Source organism: Setaria viridis, chromosome 8 (genome assembly GCF_005286985.2).
Source record: "Setaria viridis chromosome 8, Setaria_viridis_v4.0, whole genome shotgun sequence".
Taxonomy (NCBI): Eukaryota; Viridiplantae; Streptophyta; class Magnoliopsida; order Poales; family Poaceae; genus Setaria; species Setaria viridis.
In genome coordinates this window covers 38,892,510-38,900,238 of record NC_048270.2, presented here as the reverse complement: position 1 = coordinate 38,900,238, position 7,729 = coordinate 38,892,510, and the positions used below count along the sequence as shown (strand labels likewise).

Below are 7,729 nucleotides of genomic sequence, written 5' to 3'. Positions count from 1 at the left end.
TTAAGGTGGAAAGCTGCTGAAAAGCCCAAACAAACAGGTTCTAAGGATAATTTTGTAATTTTTCTCTAATTATTATTTTCCCGGAACTCCCGAATATTCACTCCACATGCCTTGATTCACTCTCTGGGCGTGCTATTGCATGATGAAAGATGAAACGAATCTAGCTAGAAACGCCACCTTGACGAATCTAGAAACGCCACGATGACCTTGACGAATCTACAAGATGGAATTCCAGTTTCCCGGCCGTACGTGATGAACAGGGACAGCTGATCGAGCTACTGCCACGCGTGCTGTTCTCAAGCACGTCGTTGCGGCCTGCAGGCGGAACACATTCAACACGCGCGCCGCCGCCTCGATCCATATTCCACATATCATGTTCTCAGTTTGATGATGCAGCTGGTCCATGCATCTTCACGAATCGTCGTGCAACAGCAAATCACGCACGTACGAGACGTCTCTTGCTACTTCTATGATGCATTCATGAATCGTGCAACAACAACAAAATCACGTACGGGACGTCTCTCGCTACTTGTATCATAGTTCCGTACCAAAGGCGACCTAATTCTCTTCTAGGGTGCACATATGCTTCTTGCATTCTACTCCTTCTGTTTCAAAATGTAGGTCATGACCATACCAACTGGATCCTATTTGTAAATATTATAAAATCTGTACTAACCCATTCATGGACCTAGAATTTTGAAACCACTGTATCAATAGCTTTTCCATTCAACCAAAATGGAAGCCCATTTTCAACCTAGAATTCTATCCACTATACATCAACTACCTTGGCTTTCATATTTCTCCCAAAAAAACACCATATATTAAGGTAGTTACATATGTTCACTGACCAAACATTTCTTTTGCAGAGAAATGAATACAAAACTGACCAAAGCCTCCGATCCTCTGGAATGGAGAACATATGAAACTGGCGCTTTGGACCTGACAAATTCCATGTGAGGTCGAACCTCATGTTTTCTTAGTCAACAATAATTCTTCTTTTAGCGGACCAAATTAATGAAACGTCCAACCTCATGCCTTCCTAGTCAACAATCGTTCACCTTAGTCAAAAGTCCAACCACATGTTTTATCTGTTCTATTCCTCCCTGCATTTGGAGGAGAAAGCTTCAAGATAGCTCTGGAGCAGCTCTTTTCCTTGATAGCTCTGGACGGAGCAGCTCTTTTTCTAAGTCGCATCATGATTTTATTCATGAGATTAGTTGGTTTCTTATTGTTGAACAACTGCACGATGTATAGAAACAGAGGAAATTAATGTTCAGAGGTTCATCTGTAGTAGAGCCACCACGCTACCTGTCTTGTGTTGGTACTGAATCAAGCAGGGTTCCAAGAGAACAGAGTTTCAGTAGATGCTCATAACTGCAGCTACCTAAGTATTGACTAATGACGACTCGTGCCTCCTCTACCTGCACGTATTTGAATGGAAATTTGCTCGTGCAAATCCAGTCACAAATTGTAATCGCATCACAGTGAAAGAGCAGGTGACAAATTGACGACGGAGCAGCGGCATAGGCACCAGCCAAGATATGATTACAAGTTCGCTAAGTACAAGGAATACAATCCCATCACACAGAATGAATTAATCGAGAAACTCACGTAAGTAGCACACATTTTGTTCATACATGCACACAAGAATAGCCAAACACACTTGAACAAGATTAAATAAGCCTTCCCATGGGCTAAAGAAGAGAGGAAGCCTTCTCCTTGTGTTCCCACATCAGTGCATCTTGATGGCTGTGATTCTTGATCACAGTCATCCGCCAGTAGCTAGCATGAACCCTTCCCGGTTCTCATAGACCCAACCTTAGAGCAAGAATCTCTCCATCGCATGCAGCTAACATACCAGTGCATCGCATGCAGGTCCTCCTGATTTCCATCTCTCAGTTCCCAACCACCTACGTCAGTTCATCTTGATCGTTGCACTTTATCATCAGCCCTCCTTCCTACAGAAGACCAATATCCACAAGTTCAAGATGGACAACCAAACAAATTAAGGAGCAACAAATCCGTTTTGCTCATACCTTTGTGGCGGCTCTACTGTGCAGCCATGGGTAGATATCCAGGTCTTCCCCATGGAGTTGTTGGCGCCGTTGTTTAAGCCCAGACACCCACTGAGAAGTTAGGTCCTGCATATCCACGTCCAGCCACAGCTGCTCCAAACTGTCCAACTCCTCCACACGATTTAAACTTGGACAGCAACATACCCACAGCTGTCGCACCTTCGGAAGATTCAAGACCGTCTCCAGGCTTTCACACCTAACGATAGAGAATTCCTCTGAGAGGAACGGGAGGTCCTCCACCACCTTTAGACTGCCCACACGCCTTAATAGGAGCTCCTTCAAGCTGGTGGCCTGTTGTCTAATCTGCCGTGGGAGAGCTCTCAGCTTGGGACATTTGACAAGTTCCAGGTTCTTCAAACGAGGCAGCAGCTGCATCTTTGGAGGTGGGGCTTCCCCCTTTTTCTTTGCAGTAGCTCCATCCTCTCCACCTTCCTTACCTGCTGCTATTGCTTCTTCTTCTTCAACTACAAAAGTCCACTCCTCCCAGTTGGGCATATCCTCGATGACCAACGATTCAAGCTTGGGGAAAGCAACTGCCTCTGCAGATCCATGATTACTCACCCCACAGCCAATAAATTCGGATCCAAATTTGGTAACCGCAGTGGCTCCCTGGATTCTCAGATATTTCAAGTTGGGAAGCTGCCCGATTGCAGGAAGATGCACACAAGATTTGCAATCCTGGAGAACCAAGTATTTCAGTGATGGAAAATAGGTATCAGAATCTAGCCAGGTAGGAAACCTCAGACCAAAAAAAACATTCAATCGTTATATCTTCAATGCTTCGTGGAGGGATTAGCTTCTCAAAAGTCCTCTCAATATTGATTACATCTTCTTCACAATATGGACCATCTGTATGTTCTGTACAACATAAAGATAATTGTTTGAGAAACTTTTTGTCTAGTAACAATGAATCTGTACTGTAAGGAGATGCTCTTTCCAACTTAATGATTTCAAGATTCCTCAACTGAGAAAGAGGACACAACTCATCTAGATTCCGTCCATCTTGTGTTCTAGCACTATTATCACTGCCACCACCAACTGGAAATCCTTCTAAATCATTGAGGAACTTCAGTTTAGCTAGCCCTTTCGGAACGTGATTTATTGGTGATTCAGCAAGACCAAGGCGTCTCAGGTTACATAATCGAGTTATTGATAGAGGGAGACTATACAAAGCAATACATCGCTGCAAGTTCAGTATCTCAAGGTTTATGAGACAACAAATAGACTCAGGAAGACTACATATGTCAGTTCCATCAAGATCAAGTAACCGTAGATGAATTAGTCTTCCAATACAATCTGGAATACCTTGTACAATGGAGTTAGTCAAATCCAAAATCGGAATACATTGAAGTTTTCTAAATATTGTATTATCAACTCTTGATGACTTTTCATATGGTCCTCCAAGTTCTCACTTTATACTGCTCCTTATCTATGCTAGGTAACACCCCATATCCTTCATAGTGACAACTGAAATACGTCTAAATTTACTCATAACACTACCTGTTCTTGATTCTGGGTCACCAACAAAACATTCCTCTCTAGATAAATGACAAGCAAGCTGCCTTATTAGATCATGCATTCTGCATCTACTAAGATCAGCCATTGAATAATCTGGTTCAAGGAGATTTCGATATATCAACTCATAGTAGTATTCTTCAGCTGTACCTTCTAGTAGTTGGCCATCTTGCTCATCTATGAACCTTTCAGCCACCCACATCCTCACCATATCATCACGCAAAATAACTGAATCTTCAGGAAACATGGCACAATACACAAAACACTGCTTTAAATAGTGTGGTAGATCTTCATAGCTTAGATATAAAACACTTTGTACTTCACTATGAAGTTTGCTCATGCATGAAGCATTTCTTAAAATCTTATTCCATTCATTCTCAGTTTGATCTTTTCTTGCCAAAACTCTAGCAATAACCTTAATTCCAAGAGGAAGACAACCACATCTGCGAACAATATCTTTCCCTAATTCTCGCAGATTTTTGTTGGGGACCGCCCCACAACGCGCCTTGAATGAAGCTGGCGCGAACCTCTCCTCGACACCGACGCTGACCTCGTCATTTTACTCTTTTACGAAGCTAACAATTAACCGAGGTTAACTAGTACGAAGATGCCCATTCTGTGATTTTGCAGGCGAAGATTCCCGAAGTTAAAGCCCCCACGGAGCTCCCGGCAACTTGACTTCGGGTAGGTCCCGTGACCAAAACCCGAGGTTAGCTGACTTCGACCAGTGAAGGTGGAAAGCATACGGAAGCGTGCTTAGTCCTGACGAAGCTAACGAGTAGAGAAGAAAGGGATCAAGACAGCCCTAGGACCACATTGCTGTGGGTTGATTTTGTAATAAGAATCTTGGAAAGGGTCAGAAATGTAATCCCACTTTGAAAGCGACATCCTGAGTAGGGGTCAAGTTACTGTCTTGTACGGGATATACCCGGGATGTAGTTGTTGGGTATGGGTATAGCGGGAATGCGAAAATGTAACTTTATGACCCTATAAAGGGAGGTGAACCGTCCCCCTTAAAACAGGCACTATTCATTGATAGGATAGCTACTGTTACATTTGCTGGAGTTGTCACTGTCCTTGTTTACTATTTCACCTTATCTGTTGTTTAGACGAGCCCCAACAATTTTCTACTACATTTTCTTCATTGATGTCCATGCTCTTCCAAAGTACCTCACATCCTACGTCCACTGACATTAAATCAACTCGGTGTGTATAGTCCACTCCAATTTCTACAGCAACAGTGTCAAGTCGAGACGTTAATAGAATTATCCCTGTGGCTGCAGTATGCATTGGGACCTTCAATAGATTTGTCCATGTATGAGAATCCCAAACATCATCCAACACAAGAAAGAAGCTCTCCTCATAGATGGCTGATTTCAGCTTGCTTTGGAGCTCATCAATTGACTCATCTTGCATGTATTGTACTTCAATTTTTCGAAGAATCTCCTTTAGAATAGTAATTTCAGAGTAATCTTTTGAGACACAAACCCATGCTTGTTTGTTGAAGCACCCTTTTATTTTTCGGTCATTGTATATTTTCTGTGCTAGTGTTGTCTTACCAACTCCTCCTATTCCAACTATTGCAAGCTTGTAAGACCTCTTGTCCTTATGTTCAAGTAGCAAATCCACTAGTTTTCTTGTAGCATGTATGACCTCCTTACCCACAAGGTAGGGTTCAACAAGGTTGGAAGTTTTTCTCAGTTTCGGGTCTAAACCTTTTCTAGTAGCTTGTATATTTGGGACAGGCGAAATTACTTTATCCTTTAAAATATTGTCTATTCTTTTGTTTAGGCTTGTAATCCTGACAGCAACCTGATGACGCGTCTGGATATTAGAAAAGCAAGAGAAGGGTGAAAGGCCACTGCATGTATTCGATTTGCTTGATAATGACAGAGAATGATCTGGTAATAGCTCGCTTCCTTTAGATCTAGCCAAGTCGATAATATCATCACTGTCATACATAGCCTCTCTGAGCTGACCAAGACAATTATTATGGTCTGATTCTTTTGAGCTCCATTGCTCTGCGTCATTAAGAAATTGATGTATTCTCTCCATCCTTCTCTGCAGTTCTTTGAGAACATCTTTTACACCTAAAATTAGTATGGCCTTCTCTGTAACTATCTCTTGCAACTTCGTAACACATGATCCAACAAAAGATTCTAGTATGGTTGCCATGTTACAATGCAAAGACGTTGAGGGAGATCCACCAAACCAGTTGCAGGCTGGCAATGAATGTGCAAATGCGTTAACTTGGTGTAAAAAATGACAGTTTTCAAAAATTGAATTGTGTTTTGAAAAAGATTAACATATACTAGTATTGATTTGTAATGTAAGGTTAATAAATATCCAGGATGCTGGGCCACCTTATTATTATTGTTTTCCGTTCTATTTTCCTTAACAAAAATGAGTAGTACAGTGAGGTATGAGGTATAAAGAGTTAGCATTCTGACCTTTTATTTTGTGCTTTAAAATGATGTAATAAATTGGGACAACATTTGGTATGATGCAAAAGAAAGCTCTTCTATGATTGTTTGATTGACCATGAGCAGACTTATGGTAATGATGATGCAAACCATGAGCAGAGCAAACCAGATCAGAGCAAAAAGCATATCCTGAGCAGAGGCAGAGCAAACCAGAGCTAAAGGACGCAAATCAGCAGAGGGGTAGCTGGAAACTGGAGAGCCATCACTTCCTGGCTAGAACCTTCATCTTCGTTGTGTCACTTTTCCACACGGGATCTATTCACTCTTCAATCATCTCTCTGCCAGAAAGAAAAATGAAGTGGCGCATAATCAACACATGCAAATCAGGCATGAAATAGGAGGAGAAAGATTATGAACTGAATCGTTATGGCTTAACTGTTGAATTCGAGCTTACGAAACTAAAAGGATATGATGCAGAGACAGAAGAGGAGGATGAAAACGCAAGGAGCAGTTCCTACTGAAGCATCCTCTCTGTTCCTCCTTTTACCGGCATCACTCGAGCATCGAGAAAATGAATTCTCTAGCGGAAAACAAGCGGACTACCACACGATCACCGAAAACCAACAGATCAATCGTTGACTCCTGCAAAAAGTGGAGACACTAGAAAACTTTAGAAAGTTAATTGACAGCACTGTTGTCTGTTGATCAACACAACTCGAACGGCTTAGCAGGTAGTAACTGACAAGAAGAATTACCGTAAATCAAAATTTTCAGAGCTAATAGAACTATAAAAAGTAGCTGAACACGGGATCTCTTGAATCGATATGTCTAAATGCAAATTATGTTTTTCTCCCAAAAGGAAAAAAAAAATCTGAACACCTTCTTTACTAATTGGAGGCCAGGAAGCTTTACATATCCAAGAACATACCTTGATAAGAGCAGGGTGAAACGATGCAATAGCGGAGGTGTAAATGGAAACTGGAGAGTACTTTTAGCGCTTGAGATCAGTAAATAGTTATGCAAATTGCTTCAGATATTGGTGATATGAACCAGTTTATTCAGCCTCAGAGTTCTGAACAGACATATAGGCTTTTAGGTTGGTGATGACATGCATATATAGTAATTAAATCGCTAAGGTCAGTCAGCATCTTGGTAGTTTTGCCTCGAGATTCTACGGGCACACATGGAACCAGCGTGCATACTTGTGCTTCAGTTTTTTGTTCCCCACGTAGAAGAACGTGCATACACCGAGACTAGCACAGAAAACAACTCTCCATCTTCTCGATCGATGTGAAATTGTGAGCTATCAAACAAACTAGCATGGAGCTTTCTCTCGAGCCAATGACATGCCATGTGCCAGTGGAGCTAAATGATGCAAAGCAGTGGGGCAGTTGGAAAGTGGTGACAACGCTTGCTGCTAAGAGCTGTATAGAAAAATGTAAACTAAGATGTACTACTTTAGTTAATAAGTAATTACTAGGTGCAATAAACAATAGTGCAATTGTTTGAATGACCAGTGATGGCAAGCCTGGGAGCAGAGGCGGGTATGCATGCCTTGGCACGTCATGGAGGATTGGTAGGGATAGCCCATGCATGTTAATTAGCTGTTAACCTGTCATCTTCCTGTGCACATTAATTTATCCCACTATGAAGTAGTCATGGAGCACCTCAAGTAGCAGCGGGAAAGCGGCAGCGCTCTGGCGTGGGGATTTGCAC

At 41.9% G+C, this 7,729-nt stretch overlaps 1 protein-coding gene across 1 annotated transcript; it reads right to left on the bottom strand.

The window, feature by feature from the left end:
- Nucleotides 1–1,497: 1,497 nt before the first annotated feature.
- Nucleotides 1,498–7,318, bottom strand: LOC117866548 (putative disease resistance protein RGA3). Its single transcript, XM_072295756.1, is given in 8 exon segments — nucleotides 1,498–1,958; nucleotides 2,037–2,834; nucleotides 2,836–3,466; nucleotides 3,468–3,522; nucleotides 3,525–4,072; nucleotides 4,720–6,351; nucleotides 6,450–6,655; nucleotides 6,942–7,318. Coding segments are annotated over 6 exon segments (3,126 nt in total). The 5' UTR covers nucleotides 5,766–6,351; nucleotides 6,450–6,655; nucleotides 6,942–7,318; the 3' UTR covers nucleotides 1,498–1,910.
- Nucleotides 7,319–7,729: the final 411 nt, after the last annotated feature.